The sequence below is a fragment of the Gouania willdenowi genome, chromosome 7, assembly GCF_900634775.1.
Source record: "Gouania willdenowi chromosome 7, fGouWil2.1, whole genome shotgun sequence".
Classification (NCBI taxonomy): domain Eukaryota; kingdom Metazoa; phylum Chordata; class Actinopteri; order Blenniiformes; family Gobiesocidae; genus Gouania; species Gouania willdenowi.
Genome location: NC_041050.1, coordinates 19,456,087 through 19,475,273, shown reverse-complemented (window position 1 = coordinate 19,475,273; position 19,187 = coordinate 19,456,087). Strand labels below are relative to the sequence as shown.

The 19,187-nt window shown below is 38.5% G+C and overlaps 2 protein-coding genes across 3 annotated transcripts; both read right to left on the bottom strand.

Annotated features, from left to right (window-relative positions):
• Positions 1 to 381: 381 nt before the first annotated feature.
• LOC114467303 (organic solute transporter subunit alpha) lies at positions 382 to 4,881 on the bottom strand. The gene is made up of 7 exons (XM_028453481.1): positions 4,540 to 4,881; positions 3,585 to 3,736; positions 3,408 to 3,481; positions 3,164 to 3,319; positions 2,293 to 2,404; positions 1,851 to 2,103; positions 382 to 1,214 (listed from the first exon to the last, which is right to left on the bottom strand). Exons 1-7 carry the CDS (start codon positions 4,604 to 4,606, stop codon positions 787 to 789), a joined length of 1,242 nt encoding a protein of 413 aa, XP_028309282.1. The 5' UTR covers positions 4,607 to 4,881; the 3' UTR covers positions 382 to 786.
• Positions 4,882 to 6,246: 1,365 nt separating this feature from the next.
• On the bottom strand, positions 6,247 to 18,905 carry LOC114467161 (protein-serine O-palmitoleoyltransferase porcupine-like). 2 transcript variants are annotated; one of them, XM_028453250.1, is made up of 14 exons: positions 18,789 to 18,905; positions 16,098 to 16,204; positions 15,564 to 15,700; positions 15,033 to 15,225; positions 14,517 to 14,560; positions 14,031 to 14,212; positions 13,801 to 13,931; positions 9,419 to 9,544; positions 9,150 to 9,250; positions 8,138 to 8,214; positions 7,942 to 8,005; positions 7,487 to 7,572; positions 7,219 to 7,329; positions 6,247 to 6,898 (listed from the first exon to the last, which is right to left on the bottom strand). In XM_028453250.1, exons 3-14 carry the CDS (start codon positions 15,697 to 15,699, stop codon positions 6,800 to 6,802), a joined length of 1,350 nt encoding a protein of 449 aa, XP_028309051.1. In that variant the 5' UTR covers position 15,700; positions 16,098 to 16,204; positions 18,789 to 18,905; the 3' UTR covers positions 6,247 to 6,799. The 2 variants fall into 2 exon arrangements, with proteins under 2 accessions (XP_028309051.1, XP_028309049.1); XM_028453248.1 differs by having other exon boundaries at positions 18,770 to 18,904.
• Between the last annotated feature and the right edge of the window lie 282 nt (positions 18,906 to 19,187).

Sequence of the window (19,187 nt, the reverse complement as noted above, 5' to 3'; positions counted from 1 at the left end):
TAGCCAATAAAAACACTGAAAAGAAGACGAAGAGGAAACGTGCTGGTTTTGTGTTGTGTGACTTGAATGAGGAATGATGAATCCGATACTTTAACAACTTTGTAACTTCCCACAATCAGGAGGAACATGTAAACTCGCCTTATAGCGACTCAGCCAAATGTTGAACAACGTTAGTAACTATAACTGTGCTTTTGTTAATTTCAAGTTATGTAAATTCAACTAGAATGTAGAAACAAACTAAAACAGCAAACATGAAGCATTGATTTTCAAACTGGGGCTCGCGGACTGGAGTTCTGCAGTCCGTAAGTCAGGAATGTGTAAAAAAAAAAAAAAATTAAATAATGGACAGTGAGGCCAATTCTTTTATTATCATTTGTCCATTACTGTCCTCTAGTATAATACACTTTAAAGTCACAACTTCAGTTACACAACAGGGTTAGGCTCATACAATAATAACATTAATTGTATCCTGCACATTGAGTGAAATAATGTTTCAATGATCACTTGCTTAAATTACGTACTTTATGATGGATTCCAGAATTAATTGATAAGTTTCTTAGTGTGTAAAATCACTTAATCCTTATTTTTTAATGAAAAAGTACATTTTGAAATGTTGATGTTCACATAGGTAGCTCTTAAGCTTCCCAAACACATTTAGGAGTAGAAGGCAATAATCATGTAATCCCTATTCAATGTGAGGGCGTCCCTGGAAAAAGGAATAGTAGGTTTTCAAAAACATTTGTACATTTAATCATGTTACATATATAAATGTCAGATCTCCTTTGGTCAAACCACAGTAACATTGTTAAAGTCCTCATAGTTAATTTCAGCCCTGACGGTGATGGTGCTCTGGGCTCCAGGCCCCTCACCAGCACCTCCTTCTGCTTGTTTTGGTCTGCCTGGGAGCTGACCTTTGACCTGTGGGAAGTGGAAATCCTCCATGGGCGTGTGCTCAATCCTGCACAGGCTGTCTTCACTATCACTGCTGTAACCGGCATTGGAGGCGCTCACAAAGCACCGGTTTGACCACCTCTCCCCTGACTGCTTGTGATGAGCCACCTGAAGTTCGTCTGTTTGAACTGCGCTGTCTGTCTTCCACACACTGACCACTTCCTCAAAATCCTCCTCTGTGCTCGGCTCCATCTTCCGGAAGGTGTGACGAGCATACAGGCTGATACAGAACATCTCCACAATTACACTGTAGTGATAGATCACTGAGAACAAACAATGGACACATGAAGAACACATGCACATGTGTAGCCCAAGAGAACTTTCTACACCAACACAACAGAGGATATAAACACATTGCTTTGAGTTCACATAAGAAACCAAAGAACTGCACGCCCACTAACATTTTTTCATAACAGGCCTAACTTTATCCCTGAGCTGCATCCTGATGAGTTTACTTAAAAAAAAAAAATCTTATTCTGTCTTCTGCTAAGATAAATAAGCGGTGTCTTCAATCTCTTGCAGGAAATGTGAAAACATATCAGAAAGAAAACCTGAATTAAAGCAAAATCTGGCATAATTCAACAGAAGCCAAAGGCTGTAAATTCTATTGAAAACACTGTCACTGAGGAGTCTGTGGTGAAATTTGCTCACTGGTGTTTGTTTATCACTTACTAGAACAAAAACTCCAACCAAGACTTCTGTTTTAGGTCATTTTAGTCATAAATGTTTATAAATGCTTTATAGATTCTGATTTGATTGACATTTACAAAGTGACAAAGTTGTCCCAATAGATGAAAAGCCTGTATTAAGGATCCTGATGTAGAGATCTGTAAACCCAATCATTGTTCACTTTTGTGCAAAACGAAAAGAAAACATTACTAAAGTGCTATAAAACTTACACTGAGACCTGGTCAGCATAGAGAACGGGGGTGAGCAGGGGAAAACCTCCAGAGAACCCATGGTTTCCAAGATGCCACTCTGCAGGCCGCACAACACCAAGACAACCACGATGCAGATGAACTTTGCCCTCAGCCCGTAGCCAGGTAAGGCACTCTTGGTGGCTTTGTAAAACAGAAGGTGACCGTAAAAAGACACAAAGGTTGATACACCAATGATCCCGTTTACATACAAGTTAGGGTTCAATGAATCCACCTGGAAGACAACAAGAAGTTTGTTAATATTCAATTTAGTAAAAAGAACACTTTTTTCTAATAGCTGTAATAATACATCAAATACAGAGGTGGGAAAGCCACTCTCTCCTTAGCGTACAATACTTTACATCGCACCTAAATACACATTTCTGTACACATAGGCAAATAGTAACCTGAATTAATGACTCACATCCCCATAGTCATACTTCTCATCTGTCCACAGGACCAGAGTAACAAAGAACAGGATGCTGCGCACCACTGAGAGTTGCAGCACAGCAGCCATCATCCACCCACGGCTGCTGCTGCACACAGAGAGAACCCAAACACACATTTACAGGAGCATACATTTGGTTATTAAAGCCACAAATGCATTCAAGTGTCATAACAGCAGTGTTCATTTTGACAGCAAATTTAAATTTAGTTTCAGTCATAGTTTTTTGACGAAAATGCCACTTAGTTTCATTCAAAATTTAGTCATCAAGACTACCGGTATTTCGTTTTTAGTCAACTAAATGACATAAAGATTTCAGTTGACTAAATTTGTGACAGAGAGAGTCGACTTAAATATACAGGATAAACGATTTAAGGATTAAATGACCATTTATCAACCTAATATGGGATGGTGTTATACACATTTGATGATCACGAGTTCTGATTGGATGTTGTCACATATGACAAAATTATACTTTCACTTTTATTATTTGACAAAATATAAATACATTTTGATATAGTTTTTGTTAACATAAAAATTGGTCAGTCTGTTTATTGTCACTTAAAAAAATGTAGTCAATGAAAACTGACAAAAATTTTCAGCCAATGAAATTAAAACTGCATCACGTTACTGAGCTTAAATCTCTGTCTCAACCTGTCCATTCTTATCCATGGATTTGTGGATGGTTTAATCTACGTATAAACTGTTTATGAAATTTTGCACACTTGCAAAATTGTTGGGCATGTGCAATTTAAGGTTATCCTAGATTTAGTCATTACTTGATTACATTATTAACAAATGAAGAGATTGTCCAGTAAAAAGCCTGTTTATTCCGTGGCGGAGGCGGTACCTGTTGACAGCTACCATTGGCAGGCAGCAGCAGCAGCAGCAGGGAAAGGGATCCGGAGATACTTGTTTCTCAGACAACACGGCCAGCATCCGGGTTTTCCCACCAAAGAAGTCCGTGATCAGTCCCATAAATTTAAGTAGGGTGATAGAGTGATACCTGCACGAACCAACAAGCTCAGACAGCAGCAGCAACATTCAAGGACAACAAACACCACATCATCCCAAAACATAACAAGCAAACTCACAGTGAAGCAACAAAATTGCATAGTGAGGATGAGCGTGGTACATAGAGAGCTATGAGGGAGGTCACGGCCAACACCTAAGAAACAAGAACAGAAAGGATAAAGGAAACAGTGTCAACAGACCTTAAAGCAGAAAAAATTGCATCATTTTAACAGGGATTGATGTATCTGTGTACACACCGGATACATTCCCAATATCCATAAGTAGAGTCGTTTACGTCTTGACGAGGTGCTGTGACGCAGAAAAAAGCCGATCTCCTCCAGGAACAGCCCCAGTAAAATAACAGCCAAGCCAGCAGGTATCAAGAAGAGCCACAGCTCACCTTTGATGGCTGAGAAAACATAATCCAGTTAGTCAGAGCAACTTCTGCACTGCCACCAGGTGTGTGAGGAGGCAGAGTACAGTCAGACACCCCGAACATGTTCAAAATCAGTCATCGATGACTGAGGAACTGGAGCTGTGTTCACTATAACTGTGTCCATCCAATCAAATGATCAGTTTATCAGCTTGCTGTCATTTTTACCTGTGTGGGCAGGGAGTTAAAAGTCTATGAACTTCATATAACATCCATCCATCATTTTCTGAAATACTCAGCTCAACCCATCTCATAGCATCAGCCACGTCACATTGAAAATTCAAAAATGTAATCACCTTTGTTCTTGTTATAGAAATATTCCAGCATACACTACATGTCTGTGAAATAAAGTCAAAAATGGACCACCTGTTGGCTAACTACATAAACTAAGGCAAAGGGATTGTTATGAGATCAACCGACGCTGCCTGTGACAATCAATGTTTTGTGAACTTGTGTGCAGGAAACACAACAAGGTGAAACAAAACAAGGTACTGTATCTGGAAGGAAAAATAGATGAGTCAGAGCTCTGAGAAGCAGGGAAGGGCAAGATACAGTATATATCTATATATATAAGGATGTATAGAGGTACTGTATCTATAAGCTGTGGATATACTGTGCTCATAATTCTGCTGTAACATTCTCCACATCAATACTCAAGTTTCAATCACGCAGCTCATTACAAACATATTAACACTCTTACTGATGCCAACATCAGTAAGAGTTTCAAAAGATCCCAAGTAAGACATCACAATAGAGCAATTGAAAGGAATTGTACCTACCGCTGAAGAACTGTGACGACAGCGGTATCTCTGGCCTGATCCAGCTGCAGTTTGTGCCTCTGCCCATTTCCTTCAGTGCACCGATGTGAATCGACAACGTCCCTTGTTATTTTTGATTCATGGTTAACTAAAACTAAAGGCCAACCTTTTACTCCTCTGGATGACAGATGACAATTGTGTTTGAAGGTTTTCTCCAACTTCTACTGAAGACAGATCTTAACAATAGTGTGGCTCTTACTGAGATTAATGATCGACAGAGGCTTTTTATGAGTACAGGTGTGTTTGTAGGGGGGAGGGTCCAAGTTCATCTTGCAGGAAGATAAACATACCTGTCCACAGAGGAAAAACAGGGCTTTACAAAATAAAAGGTGACTGAATTCCACAAGGAAAACCAAATGAAGTGGTATGAGGATTTATGACACAAAAGTACTTCTGTTTTTTTAAATGGTAGAAGCCGAGGCTGGTTTCAGATCATTTTATGATAAGGGTTTGTGTGTTCTCCCATTAAAGGTCCCATGTGATGCTATTTTTCACCCATCTCCATTTGTTCTAAGAACCCCAAAAAAAAACAGTATTTGAGGTTTAATTTCCCAAACTCGCCTGTTTTCTAGAGTTTTGCCTCTAAAAAGTCACTTTCTGACCAACTCTACACAAACAGGCTGATTTGTGGCCTACTTATGCATATTCATGAGTGGGCGTGTCTATAGACGCAACACTGACTTCCTCCTCACGGCACAATGACGTAGGGCAGGGGTGTCCAATTCCGGTCCTCGAGGGCCACTATCCAGCATGTTTTAGATGTTTCCCTCTTCCAACACACCAGATTCAAATGATCAACTCCTCATCCAGCTCTGCAGAAGCCTGATAACGATCCTAATCATTTGAATCAGGTGTGTTGGAAGAGGGAAACGTCTAAAACATGCTGGATAGTGGCCCTCGAGGACTGGAATTGGACACCCCTAACGTAGGGCCTGAGGACGGCCCGCCTTCCTCCGACCCACTCCGTAGCCAAGCTCATGCTGCTTTATAAAGACGAGATAGAGCGTGTGGGCGGGGTGTTCTCCGGTACATACATAGACTGTAGAAAATACATACATAGCACTGTGTGAAGGACGCTGAAATGCTCACCTTTGTGGGCATGTCTGTTTACATGTCAATCACGGCAGAGAGCTTCCTGGAGGCGTGGCTTCTCCAGCTCAGTGCAGCGTCAAATTCGTCATCAAAGTGAGAACGCGTCATCAAATTGGAGCGAGGTGTTTGGGCTAGCCCTGCAGTAAGAAAGGAGCAAATCACCCTCTAACTAACGACTGAGGGAATCAATGAAAAAAACACTTTGGACATGTGTATGAAGCCCATATAACACTTTTATGATGTTTAAAGCCCAGAAAAGTTGATTTAGCATAACATGGGCCCTTTATTGCAGGTTAACTTCAGATAAGAGGAAAGACACTTCACTGCCACATATCACATATGCATTAGTTTTTAAATGTCCAACGCTCCAACCAGGGCACTGTGTGGTTGAAAAAGACAACCTTTAACACTTGGCTTCAGTCCACCACAATGTGTGTTACCTTAACTGAAATTTCTAAAAACGACTATAATAAATCAGTGTTAAATCACTCTGCCAAACTATGTTGGCATGTATGACCTCCAATGGTCAGACGTGTTTCATGATTGATAACAATTAAACAGGCACATCAGACCATATATAATCATTAATATTTTTTTTTATTTCAAAATACAAAATATATCATATATAAAGTAGTGTCTGTGTCTTATTAACAGCTCAGGTGAGACTCTATAGAGGCTGAAGTGTCAGAGCAGAATGAAGCTCATTTACAAGCTGAGGTAAAGTTACAAGAGGAAATAGTTACCACAGTAATCTCAAACACTGTTGAACAATAATGGACACTTAAAAATAACCCTCCACATATAAACACTGAGGTGCTGAAATGTTATTGGATCCAAACACTACATTTTTGCATATATTTCTTAAGAAGGTAGAAAACAACTTCAGGTGCCGCGTTGGATGTCGGTGGACTCGTGAACATCTAACAAGGTGTAACTGTTGGATTATTTGGAAGAATAATGTAGTAATTTCTTCACATCCATTTAAACAACTACAACTCCACTTCTTTTCATATCATTGTTTCTAACTGCTCAAAGATACACTGGACAGACGCAGACATCCACCTGTCCCTTTTCTCTTCGCCAAGTCAGAAACAATGAGGAAATGTCCAATCACTGATACAGTTAGTCCTCATAAAATCAAAAAGAGAAGCCAGCATAGGAACACAATCCAGTGGCTTGCCCAGTTCAGTTCAGACCACCTCTGGATGGTGTGGATAGCTGTGTAACTCTGCAGACAGGAAAGCAAACATTGGCAGTGTCACTAATATATGATATTTCCATCATACAGTATGTGCTGTAGATCATATTGTCCATTATAGTCCGTTCTAACACGTGTGTCCCACTATGTACAAAGGCAAACTATGCCATCACTGTGTTAAAGTGACCTGTCCAGTACTTTTTTTTTTACTGATGAACTTTCTGTTTTCTGATTTATACAGTATTTCTTTGCTCTCGTCACTGTATTTGCTGTTGTTGTTTTAACCTGTAAACTAAAGTGTCTGAGTTTCTTGAAAAGCACTTTTAAATAAAATGTATTATTATTATTACCTCTCCTGCTTCCTGCTCATCAAGTCCAGGATCAAACATAGAGCCCAGATAGGTGAGATGGAAGATGACTAAAAGGCTAAAAGCCAAATTTAGCAACCACACCCAAATCTCCTGAAAACCACACAAAACAGGAGAAGCTTAAAATGTTATACAGTATATGGCAGTGAGAAGTTTCTTATGCCAGTTTAAAACCTTTGAAGCCTGACCAGGTAGAATATAAACTCCAGGAGAAGATAGAGCAGTGGGGTTTTGAGCAGCAGTGAAATACCTTTTTGTGTCGATGGCTGCAGTCGGATGTGCAGGGTCGGGACAGGATGCAGGCGTTAAAGATGGCGGAAAGCTTCTTCCTCAGAACTGAGCAAAAAAAAAGATAGTAAAATTCTGTATAAGGTTTCAATACTTCAAAGCTTGCATTAGGATCAAAATAACATGAAAACTGAAAATCAATGTTCATTTTGACAGCAAATTTTTATTCAGTTTTAGTCGTAGTCCTTTGACTAAAATGCAACTTAGTTTTAGTCAAAAAGTAGTCATCAGGACTATTTCACTTATGGTCCTGATTGGATTTCACTCTATGTATCTACATATCTTTTATTCATATCTTTTTTTAAATGAATCATAATCTAGTTATTGTCACTTTTAAAAAATATTAACAAAAAAATCTTTAGTCGACAAAATGAACACTAGAGAAAACAACAATAAGAAGCGACACACAGGACCAACCGTGTTCAACGTAAGTGATGAATCCCAGAGAAAGCAGAACAGCTCCAAGGTGAAAACTGAGACCCTGAAAAACACCCACAGCACTTTTTCTTTCATTCACTCACAGAAGTCACATCAAGCTGGTATAAATTCATTTGTCACAAGCATTAACTTTAGATGACAATCAAAGCACTGTGGTTAAAGAAGATCTACTAACATGCAACAAGGCGCTAGCGGTGTACGTCACCAGGATAGCTGGGAATGTTCCCAGTTTCATGGCATTCTTGAAGACATCTGAGGGTAAAAAATGAAGCAATTCAAGCAAATTTATTTTTTGCAGTTTTTAAGGCAACTTTCAAAAAATTATAAAATATTATCCTATTATACTGTACTACTGTATTCATGTTTTATCAACAATACATCTAGTGTTTTTGTTGCATACTTGGCTCTGTGCTGCTTTCTTATTCTAATCACTCTTATTTGAAGACAGTTTTGGGGTAATATTCAGCCTAGTGATTAAAACTGTCAAACTTACAGAAGAGGATTAGGGACACTAAAAAAAAAACAGGGAAAAAAACAAAACAAAAAAACAGAGCGAGTAGTGGAAGTATTATTTATTATTATTACTATTTTTGTGTTAATTATTATTATTATTTTTTTTAAATTATTATTCATATTTTTAAAAGAAAACAAGTCAAAATGACCGAATTTTCGGATTTTCTCCATGAGCGAGGGATTTGTACATTCCTCTGGAAACCCTCGCTCACGGAGAAAATCCGAATAATTTTCTTTCTCCAGCCACTCAGAAACACGCTGCCCTGTCTCCACCTGTGTTTTGTGTGGGAGGAGCTTGCAGGCGTCCCAAAAGAGAAAAAAAAAAAAAACAGGGCTGGAAAAAAAATTAAGACTAAAACAAAAAAAAACAAAAATCAAGGGTATATATATATATATATATATATATATATATATAATGAAAAAAACGTAATTATAATAACAAAAAAAAGATTACTTCCACTACTCGATCTGTGTTTTTTTTTTTCCCCACTACTTGCTCTGTTTTGGGGTTTTTTTCAGAGGCCATAATCCTCTTCTGTAAAAACTGAATTGCCTTTTTAGAATAAAACTAATTCAAATCCTAGTCAGATATTTTCCAAGTGAACCCAGAAAAAACACTGCAATATTGAATGAGTCTGAAATGTTTGACAGACATTGAATAAGTCAGATCTTACATGTCTTGAGCCACTGAGACATTGGGATGTTCCAGGATGTCACCACCTGTACCATGGAGCGAGGCATTTCAACATTCAGAGGCTCCACCACCTTTAGATCCCTACACAGACACAGATAATCAAAGCAAAGTGCCATTTTAGCGCAGCAGAGACTAATTATTAGTGCTGCAATAACAGTCATGGCAAGAAAGAGGTCATCATCTAAACAACCGTGTATACACATCAGACTATGACACCAATGCTGTTACAGACACCGTTACTAAACTTGCCATAGGATGTTGTCCTTTTCTTCACTAAAGCCAGCTCCAGCTAACATGGTGGTGCTTTCGCTGAGGTGACCCACAAAGTAGTTACTGAAGTGGAAGGACAATGCATTCTCATAAGCACGCTGCCACCTGTGCAACAAACCACATGAGAGTCAAAAGATGATTCCAGGCATTATATATGCAGCACAATCCCTGCACAAGAGCTTTAAACAGAAAACCAAATCTCTTAGGTTATCGTGTAGACCCATGGTTCTATTTGTATTTACCCAGTAACATCCTTAATCACAAAATGACACCCCAACCCCAGAAAATGGGGCAAATTTTCAACTAATCTAAAAAATTACAAACTGTAAGGCAACATTTAAACAACAAGTTAATTCGTAATAAAAAAATTATAAAATAAATCAAAAATATATATCATAATATTTATATTTATTGGGTCCAAGCAAATGCTTGCAGCTCAATGAAAATGGGCCTGCGAACCACTTTTGGGTCCTGGCTCACAAGTTGAAAACCTTTGGTCAAGACAGAATGTGTTTTTGTAATTGTCTACCATTGTTACCACCGCCAAGGAGGTCATGTTTACACCATTTTCAAAAGAACTTTAAGCAGAGATAGACGTGACGCCATGAAAGATTCCATTACATTTTGAAAGGGGATCTGGTGTCACGTATTGAGATTGCATCGTACTGAGATTATTATTATTATTAGAGTATGCGCACCACCGGAAAACACATTTTTGCTACTTGAAGATTGTTCATTCAATTTCAAAGTAAATGTTCAAAGTTATATTTTTTGCATAAAATGCACTTAACTGACAAATAACTTGCTGAAATATTTCAAATACATTATTACACTTCTTAATTCATTATTACACAATATTAATGTGAATTACAACTAAGATATCATTGTAATCTCAGTATGACAATTTGCGCATGGCAATTCCAGCACGGGTACAATTCCAATACGTGACTGCTGCGTCTGTAAGGTTGTCGTACAATCTCAGTACGTGACACCGGTTCAATATAATGGTTCTAGATCAGTTTCAATAATTGGAAAAATCCTTATACCTCATCACTGGCATATTTTCCAAAATTCATATCTCGGTTCATAATCAACCAATCTTTATGAATTTTGACTCTGTTGTGTTGGCTTGGTTCCTCCATTACCCCACTGAGTTACATCAAATGTATTAAAACATTTGCACACAAATGCTGCCCCCGATCCCAGTCCCCACCATAAAAGCCCATTTTATTTCTACACCGTCACTCAAAGCACCACAGTAGGAGAAAAGACTTCACACCAAGCGACGAGAGGGGCTTTGAAAAGACATTGGACAGTTAGTGTGTTGCTGCTACATCATTTTGGGCCTTTTGTTATTAGAAAAAGAAAATGGAAAAACGCTGTTTTCTTTACCTGCAGTCAAGCTGGGAGGTATGGTAGATTCCTGTAACACTGACAGTTTAAACCTGTTTACTGGTTTGTTTTTCTCGCTAAAGAAACCATTTTCCTCCACTGTTAATTGTTCAGTAATTATAAGGGAATAAAACCAACTTTTTAAACATATTTCTGTCTATTAACCCTGTGAGGGATCACCAACATGTTCATGGTGTACCCCCAACAAAGCCATAGCACCCTAGGAATCTAATCAGGAAAATTACATGCAGAAGATGGATGTTATTCTGTGATTTTGAGATTTCATTAGACTTTTCAGTTATTGTTTTAGTAGTTAATTAGGTTAATTGAACTGTAAATAAAGTAACAGTGTCAGTTGGTTCTGTATCTGTATATAAAAGTGAAAGTGCTGCTCACAAATTAATGCTTTTGCACGATATAATCACTCACTTAAAAGTAGGGATGCACCGATGAACACTATCTTCCAAGCCGATACAGATGATACCTGGTTATGTGTATTTGCCAATTCCTAGTACCGATAACGATACTTATACCACAAACAAAAAACTAATTAGCAAAATGCAATGAATTGGAAGACAGAATTGTTCTCTGCTTGTTACAAAAATGTTTATTATTATAATTTATCTATTATAAATTAGATAACATTAATTTTCAAAATGACTAAACTGACATTTCAAAACATTTTCTGTTAAAAATAGTTCCCCCTGGCGGCCAATACCAAAAAATACAACAGAAATACTGGCCACCATTCAAAGCTATTGGATGCAATGGGTATCAGTGAACTTTACCCAGTATGAGTATATTGGTGCAGTATCATACCAATACCAGTATGATATCTCATACCAGTATTGATGTAACCCTAATTAAAGCTGCAATATGTAGAATTGTGAGGCGCTCCACACTCCCCTCTCCCCTCCTGAAAAACTAACTGGTCTTCTTGGTAAAGCTTGCGTGCAAGCGCACAACTGTGGAACTCTTTGCAACTGTTTTCAGAGATTAGTGAAAATTATTGGGACTTTATCATGTGTTATTGGTGAGTTTTCAGATGTTTTATAGACATAAAAGCACGTATCACTGCTGTGAGGTCAGTAAGAAGGCTCAGATCTGCTCCTCACACACAAGCAGCCGATCCGTCCTGAACCCGTTTATGACTTTACTCTGTTGCTTCTCCACCTCGAGCTTACTTTTTTCCTCTTGATTTGCTGTGTAACCGCTGTGCCAAAAGCCGCATTAGAGACTTCCGTTTGAATATAATGCCATGTGACTGTCACTACTCTCAGATCGTGAACGCGCACTGACTTGACGAGCAGCTCGAGCAGCCAATAGTAATGCTTAAAACAGCTGATGTGCTCGCCCTGTTGGTAGCAAGATCTCTGTATGGCTGAAGTCCAGCGTCACACTCCTGTATTGCTAAAGCTCATTTACAGAGATTCACTGTCCACTCAGAACACTTTGGATTTCAATATACAATACAATATAATAAGTTGATTATAGATTATTGACCAAATAACACCAAAGAAAAATTACATATTGCAGCTTTAAAGGTGAAGCTGACTAGTGAAGCATGGCTAACTCTTTACACACTACATACAAACCAAAAGGTTGCTCTACTTCATCAGAGCTTTTAAATAACAATGTCAGATGGGGAGAAGTGACCTTGTTAATTGTAGGTGAAAGCTTTTAACCTCTCTAAGTATTCTACTTTTGTAACATTCTTTTCACAAAACAACAGGTAACTGTAACTGATGTGACTACAGTGCTAATGTGACGCCTACAAATGTATGGTCACAATTGGTAATTAATCTGTTTGTTTTTTGTAAGTTTTTTTTAGTAGTGGGGCCTCAGGCTAAAGTTCCTTATGTAAAGATTCCCATTGGTAACCACACCAAACATGAAGTGAGTCTGTCATGCACGACAGTGCTGGGAAGTATCGAACCAATCTCAAAGATCATAGAGACTGATGAACTGAACATAACAAATAAAAGTGTTGTTCCTGAAGTCCACAAAAATGACATACCAGAGACTCAACAGGAAAAAATGGGTCTTGTGACACAGCTGTGGGACCCACCCGTCGATATTACCCATCTAAGTGAGAAACAGCAGAAGGTTGTCAGAGAGATGCTAAGAGAAGTCGAGAGCATTCGCACAAGATGATAATGATATGGGTCGGATACCCATCACCCTCACAGATAGCACTCCCATCCAGAAGTCATACACTTCTATTCCCAAACCCCTTTACAAGGAAGTGAAAGAGTACATTGAAGATCTCCAGGCTATAGGATGGATTGTGAAATCTAAACCACCTTATTCAGCACTGGTAGTCTGTGTGCGAAAGATAGCGCTTTATCACCACACTGAAGCAGTCTCAATGCGCTTTACACATCAGCTCATTCAAACAATCACTCTCACATTCACACACCAGTGGGACAGGACTGCCATGCAAGGCGCTAGTTGACTACTGGGAGCAACTTAGGGTTCAGTGTCTTGCCCAAAGACACTTCGACACATAGTCAGGTACTGGGATCGAACCCCCCAACCTCTCGATCAGAAGACGACCCACTACCACCTGAGCCACGGTCGCCCTTTGACTTTGAATAAGTGAAGTTCTGTAAAAGTGTTTGTTTAGAATGATAGAAATGACTAAATGCTAGAAATGAAAATGTTAGAATTTAGAAATGTATAAATTGAAAACTGTTTATTAAAGACTTAATGCGGCCTGCGGAAAGATAAGACGGACGGCTCATCTTGTTTCTTTCCTGAACCAACAGGACATTCTATCTGTTGCCAGTCCCACAGACGTGGAACCTGCAACACTAACATAAATAATCTAAAACTTTCAGTCATGAGAAGGCTTACCTTTATTACATGTATACCTTGAAAGCAGGAAAGAAGAAAGTGTGTTATCAAGGGCTGCAAAACAGCCCAAGTTAAAGAAGATACCGGTAAATCATTTAAATGCTATATCTTACTTTTGTGTGAATTGGTTTCCTTGGATGGGAACAAACAGTGGGAAAAGGTATGGAGCTATGCAGGAGGACACCAGCAGACACAGCTGACTTTTTTTGACACTGTAGAATGAACTCTGCACCCACTTCCAGCTCTGAGGAACAAAAACCCCCATTACTCCGGATTAATATAAATAGTCTGTATATACCATGCATGTGTAAACATGTATAAAACAACCACATCAGATACTCACTAGTTTGGCACCTCCTGCAGCATTCATATAAGTGGAGAAGCTGATCCATGGGCCAAAGACTACAGTGCCCACAAAGAGAACATAACCCAGGTACTCAGGGAGAGAGGGCAGCCTGCCCACTGCTCCTCTGTCCACATCAAAGGCCACCGAGATGGCTTTCATAGCTACCACCATCTGAGAGCCTGAAAAAAACACACATGCTGCTTTGTTGAATGTGAACAACAAAACCATGGCCCCGTGGACAAAAGATTTTGGAAAAGGTTCAGAAAGGTGGTGTCAAATCGTTGAACTGTAAAAAAAATCATGTAAGCTACAGCACTTTGGTCAACAGTGTTTATTTAAAGTGCTTTAAGAAATAAATCTGAATTGTAATGGGAAAGTTATATCTATTAATGTGTTATCTAAGATTTCTATTAATAATCAATAATAAAACATCATCATTGCAGAAGAAGAAAAACAAAAAATTTATAAATATGTTGTATTTACCTCTTATCTTATGCCATGTCACCATGTCAACTAAAAGTAGCTCTCTGAAATGAAGAAACAAGAACAGACAAAATTTGGTAAAAAGGCCACATGAACATTAAATTACTGAACTTTAAATGATCTACTTATGATCTAACATATCTTTTTTAAAACCTTTATTTAACCAGGAAAGTCTCATTGAGATTAATAATCTCTTTTTAAGGAGAGTAGTGGAAGCAGTTAGGTGTAGGGGACTTGCTCAAGGTCCCACAGTGATGGCACAGAGTGGATTTGAACCTACAACCCACTGGTTACAAGCCCACCACTAGGCCACCACTGCCCAACATTCTATCTAATAAATGGCAGTACCTCAGAGTCTTTAATGTAAACTAAATGACTGCTGTGAAAACAGCAGTCAATTAGTTTACATTAAATCGACAGTGAACAAAGTGACGGTATTTCTAGCTTAATACAAAATATCAGATTACAATCATTAAAAACTGCGGTTAATCTCCAGTTTTTGTAAACTAATCTTACCCAATGAGCAGGTAGGAGAGGATGACGACAGAAAGATACAGGCCTCTCCTGCTGGGGTTCTGGCTGAGCAGCAGAATGAAGTAACAAAGTCCAGCTAGCAGTAGCACCCAGACCATGTCCAGCTCAAAGAACAGGAAAAGTCCACAAATCCCAGTCAACACAGACACACCATGTTTCAACGTAGACGGAACATCTGGACAACACAAGAACCACAGTTGTTGTAATGTATGTGGATTTCATGCACTTGTCAATGACAGTCTTAACTAAGTTCCCCAGTGTTTTAAATGGTTTGGATGGTTCTTTGGGCCGATTCCTGAACATTGATTACTCTGCCTTCTCCTCTCCCGTGGGGCTTGTTTTCTAATAAAGCTGTAAACAGGGTTCCTACAGTTTCAGTCAAATTAAATTCAAGACTTTTTAAGACTTTTTATTGCCAATTGAAATTAAATTTAAGACCAACTTCACAGTAAACATATTTGCAAGAACCCCTACACTGGGGGTTCTTGCAAATATGCACCCAGTTAAACTCACCCAGTCTGAAGCTGACTCTGCAGATCAGGCACAGGAGAAGGAGCCTCCAAATCTGCTGAAGGCCCTGTTGAATCACGCTGAGCCCACAGCTCTCAGCCAGCTCCAGCCAAATGCCTATTCTGATGGATATATCCATCCTACGCACGCACACGCACACACACACAGCATCAGAGATTAAAAGAAAGTAGGTCAGCTATTATGAAACATTAAGAACCTTTTAATGACTTCAAATGCAAAGTTTTATCTGGTGGTCAATCCTTTTTTTTCTCTGTGAATTGAAATTTTTCCAATCTATATATTGTTTATTTATATTGCTCATTACAGTTTTTAGAAATTTGATGGCCAAAAATCTCATAATTTGGTTCCAATTTTTGAAAAAGAATAAAATTGTAATATCATTTGTAGCACCTATAACAACACTATAATGTCTACATCACATTCACAACACTCAAATTCCATATAGGACGTTTTCATATAAATAGTAACAAATGAGTCAAAGCCTCCCCAACACTGCAGCTCTTTTCCTGTCTGTACCTTTTTCTTTATGGTGTTTTTCCCACCTCTTCTTTTCTTTTTCCGTTCTTTTCCTCAGCACTACAGAGGGCAGGCAGTGCCAATCAATCAGTCAGAGGAGACGATCCCTGAGGAAAGCAAAGATACGATCATTTTTAAAATAATAATAATGTTACATTTCATACTGTAGCATTAACCTTAACTTTAGCCCTAAACCTAGCCATTTCATACTAGCCGCTACATAACCTTAACATCATCGCAATAAAGAGTTATTCTGGCTCCAAAACCACCTAAAAACACCAGACAATATTTATCTTATCAAACAAACCCTTCTCTAAATATATTGTTTAATTTTAGTGGCTGGTGGAGGAACTCCTTCTGAAATACCAAAGCTTTTATGCAGACCATGAACACTCTTGCACTGAATTGGTATCTTTGTTCAAGTCAATACTTGGCCTTAGGTCCAGTGTCACGGCCTGAGTTTACCTCCGTACTGAAATTCTCTTACAATCTCAGTATATGACCACTACCTACTAACCCGTGCTGGATTAGCCATGCACAGAGATTGTTGTACTGATTTTAAAAAATGCTTAAAACATCACATCAGTCGACCATCAATAAAAAAAAAATATGATGGTCATGATCAGATTTACATAAATACAACAGCTTATTATTAAAGTTACATTAGGTTAACTGTTATTTATTGCAATGCATATTATCATGTTTTTCTGGAAAATAAATTATTCCTTTTCGTATTAAGTTTTATTATAATCATGTTTTTTTTGGAGAATAAACTATTCCTATTCGTATTGAGATTACTGCATGAGACACTATTACTTGCTCAAGTTGTTGACTGAGATTATCACTTAGATTGCCGTACTGAGCTTTCCATGGGAAATTAGTGACAGGAAGAATAAATGATTAAAAAGTATAATCCAACATGTGCATAGAATAAATTATAAAACATTTTTTTTGTACAAACACAATACACGTAATAATAAATAACTGCATAGAATAAATTATAAACCATATATTTTTTCATACAAACATTACTTTGAAATTGAATTTTCAATCTCAGCACGGCGGAAGTAGCAAAACTCACAGCGGAACTAGCAAAAATTCATTTTCGGGTAGTGCACATGCTCATAATCGATCTCAGTACGAGGTAAACTCAGACCGTGACACCAGCCAACCAGTCTAATTGTTCCTCTATGGGTTTTACTGGACAAATACACAAGATCCCTTGGAACACCATCTTACAGGGTGTGCTGCTAACTTCTTGGAGTCAGATAATCAGAGAACCTTTGGGGTCGAGTGGACAGGAAAGATATTAGCCAGGAAATGTGCCAATGTCCTGAGGCAGCCAAAGGAAATGGAAATTGTTTGGTTTATTGGTCAGAGCAGAGCAAATACAGTCTACGTTCTGGTCAGACCAAGGGAAAAGGGGCAGAAACCTTAGCCCTATACAGTATATACATATACAAGAATAGACATTGATAATCAAAGCATAAGAATATACATATATACATACACAACATTAATCATTAAAGGGAACCTACGCAGCAGGAGGAAGGGATTTTATGAAATGTGCCAAGGCTATGAAGTAATGGAGGCGGCATTTCTGAAAAGCGCTTATGAGGCATGCTTCATTTGGGGGAGGAGCCAAAAATGATGACAAGCGAAGCTTCACTGCCCGGCTGTACCACGTGACTGCTTCAGGAAGTGGTTCAGAGTTTGTCGGGTGGTTTGACAGCAGCACAGACCCCTCAGTCTCCGTTAAACGTGTGGGTTTTTATAGAGTTACAGTTAGCTCAGTGTTTTGATATTATAATGTGCATTTATCAGATGCTAGACTATGGATAGTGTTTTGATAGATTTAGTTATTACAATTTTGAGATTTGGATGATTTTGGAGAGTGATGAGAGAGCATGAGTATCAAATTGATGTATGCATGAAACCAGAGAGCTCTTTATTGTATGTTTCACAGTTCAGCACTGTTATTTCTACTTTTCTTTGTTTATCAGCACTGTTATTGCTGAATAAATCCCCCCTGTTCTGTACAAAATTCTCCAATTAAACATGCATATTCAGTGACCCCTTCCCAGTTCAGTGAGTGTTTTCAACAAGCACTACCACTTTATTAAAGTGACAAAAATAACATAACAAGAAGAAGTGTTGGAGGACTGGAAGGGCTGGGCTCACATCTTATTGCAACTACTTTTGGGGGAATTTAAACACAGAATACTTTGAAAAACATTATTTACATGTGATTATTTATGTGGAGAAATATTTTACTCATACATTTTTTGTTTAAAACTTTTTTTTAAAATTATTTTTCATTTATTTATTATTAACTCTGCTTAATGTTTTCACTTTCCACTCATGTAAAGCACAATTAATTTCCTTGTGTATGAAATGCCCAATACAAATATAAATTTGCCTTGCCTCGATATTTCCATCACATCATTTACCACTGTGTTGCCCTGGGTCAGAATGTCATAGTGTATTTGGTAACAGTGCAACTCGTTGGCAACTAAGTGAACAAAAGTCACCAGTTTAACCAGTGCACCGTACAACTCAACTCAGGAGGAAACACGCGCTGCTATTTTTCAGCCCAAGCACGAGCCTGACCATAACAAGCCTGAAAACACTGCAAACATCCAGAGAAAGGCCTCAGTTAATGTTTTCCTTACCGACTCTCTCTGCACTCACTGTTTTCTCCGCCATCTTTAAACAGACGCTGCTCCGTGTTCTTGTTCTATGGTGTTCTAAACCCTGGTTACCAGAGACTCCTTTTTTTTACAGCAATGGCGGACCACGGAGCCTCGCAATCGTTCCAGGAAGTGAGCAGGTTACTGTTGCAGCGCAATGAAGCAAGTGTGGATTAGATAGTTTGTGATGCACTTTTCAACGGTAAGACGTTTAAATAATCATATTGGAAATTATTATAAAAATTATTAGCGTATCTAATAACTTTCAGGAACAATTTGAGTCTACATGAATCACGTGACGGTCAAGTATCTCGAACTTCCGTTGTCGCAACTCTGTGCTGGTTAAAGGCCTGCTACCGCCACCTACTGGTGGGAAGTAAACAGAATAACTGCACCACAA

Bases quoted from the DNA above. Each gene is read 5' to 3' on its own strand.
- LOC114467161 (XM_028453250.1), bottom strand. From the start codon at position 15,699: ATGGATATATCCATCAGAATAGGCATTTGGCTGGAGCTGGCTGAGAGC. The intron at 8,006-8,137 runs GTTAGTAGATCT...GGTGTTTTTCAG, and splicing joins CCGCTAGCGCCTTGTTGCAT to GGTCTCAGTTTTCACCTTGG. The intron at 6,899-7,218 runs GTAATAATAATA...TCCTGTCTGCAG, and splicing joins ATGAGCAGGAAGCAGGAGAG to AGTTACACAGCTATCCACAC.
- LOC114467303 (XM_028453481.1), bottom strand. From the start codon at position 4,606: ATGGGCAGAGGCACAAACTGCAGCTGGATCAGGCCAGAGATACCGCTG. The intron at 3,482-3,584 runs GTGTGTACACAG...CTTGTTTCTTAG, and splicing joins GGATATTGGGAATGTATCCG to GTGTTGGCCGTGACCTCCCT. The intron at 1,215-1,850 runs GTAAGTTTTATA...GTTTGTTCTCAG, and splicing joins TATGCTGACCAGGTCTCAGT to TGATCTATCACTACAGTGTA.